This window comes from Temnothorax curvispinosus, unplaced genomic scaffold (genome assembly GCF_003070985.1).
Source record: "Temnothorax curvispinosus isolate PA1 unplaced genomic scaffold, ASM307098v1 QBEX01016304.1, whole genome shotgun sequence".
Lineage (NCBI taxonomy): Eukaryota > Metazoa > Arthropoda > Insecta > Hymenoptera > Formicidae > Temnothorax > Temnothorax curvispinosus.
Window position 1 is genome coordinate 1 of NW_020226084.1, and position 1,068 is coordinate 1,068.

The 1,068-nt window shown below is 44.0% G+C and overlaps 1 protein-coding gene across 1 annotated transcript; it reads right to left on the reverse strand.

Annotated features, from left to right (window-relative positions):
• Positions 1–115: 115 nt before the first annotated feature.
• Positions 116–710, reverse strand: LOC112466504 (G2/mitotic-specific cyclin-B3-like; the record flags this gene model as incomplete). The annotated part of the gene is made up of 2 exons (XM_025034622.1): positions 116–236; positions 353–710. Coding segments are annotated over 2 exons (479 nt in total), but the record flags the coding sequence as incomplete, so codon positions are not given.
• Between the last annotated feature and the right edge of the window lie 358 nt (positions 711–1,068).

The following is a 1,068-nucleotide window of genomic DNA, read 5'->3' on the forward strand; positions in this document are numbered from 1 at the left end:
ATCGGCACCGTGTGCAATCGACACCGTGTCCGATCGGCACCGTGTGCAATCGACACCGTGTCCGATCGAGAAATATTGCTGTGTCCGATTTGTAATGTGCGCAATCGGGACTCACTCGGTATTCCCAGGTCAAAATTAACTATTTTTAAAATACTTATTTCCATTTTGATTAGCTCCCTTTTTGTGTAAGCGCCGTCACATATATACAAATCTTCCACCATTAGTGGTATTCTTTCCTAAAGTTAAAGTTAAGAATAAAATAAGTTTTTGTTATTGGGTTTACTGCTCGACATGAGCACAATTTTATCAGGCAAAAATTTGTGTAGCAGAGATATTATTATATAAAACTTACGTCAAACTTGCTCGCTATGAAAAGACTCGCAGCGCCCAGCAGTTGTAGAGTCTCTTTCCCGACTGTCATCTTTGTTAGGTATAGATCGACCAGTTTTACAGCCAGATATAAGGTCTCGTGATTCAACTCAAACGACTCCTGCACCTCGACCATCCAATCGACCAGTAGCGCTCTCATCCATTCCCTCGCCCCTCGCCATGGCGAGAGGCATACTTGCCGAACCATGTAATTGCCGATGGGGAATAGGCGTTCTCGTTCTTTCAGATACTCAAAGATGTCCATCGCATAGTGTGACACCTGGTACGGATCTAGCCAATTCTCGACATCAAAGTCCCATTGGACACCTTCGGGTAATTGTCTTAAAAAAGAATAAAAAATAAGTTGAACCGATAATAAAATAACTTACGATAATTTCTTCGCGCGTAAACGGGATTGATCTCCTCGGCATCAGCTCCCTGCCGTCAATATATACTTGTTATAATTGCAAATCGGAAACGTACCTCGAGTCCAGCTCTTCTGCGATCAACGAAGTCGGGATCGAACGTGTCAGTCGTCACTTTCTGCCAAGCGTAGAGAACCTTCTTTTCCGGCAGCGGTGGTAACACGATGTAGGGATACAAAATCTCGGAATAAGCACAAAGCAATTCAATTCAGTATATCGCTTGCACGATTACGGTGTTACTGCCGTTTCGCGTACGCGCGTATGCGCGCGTTGT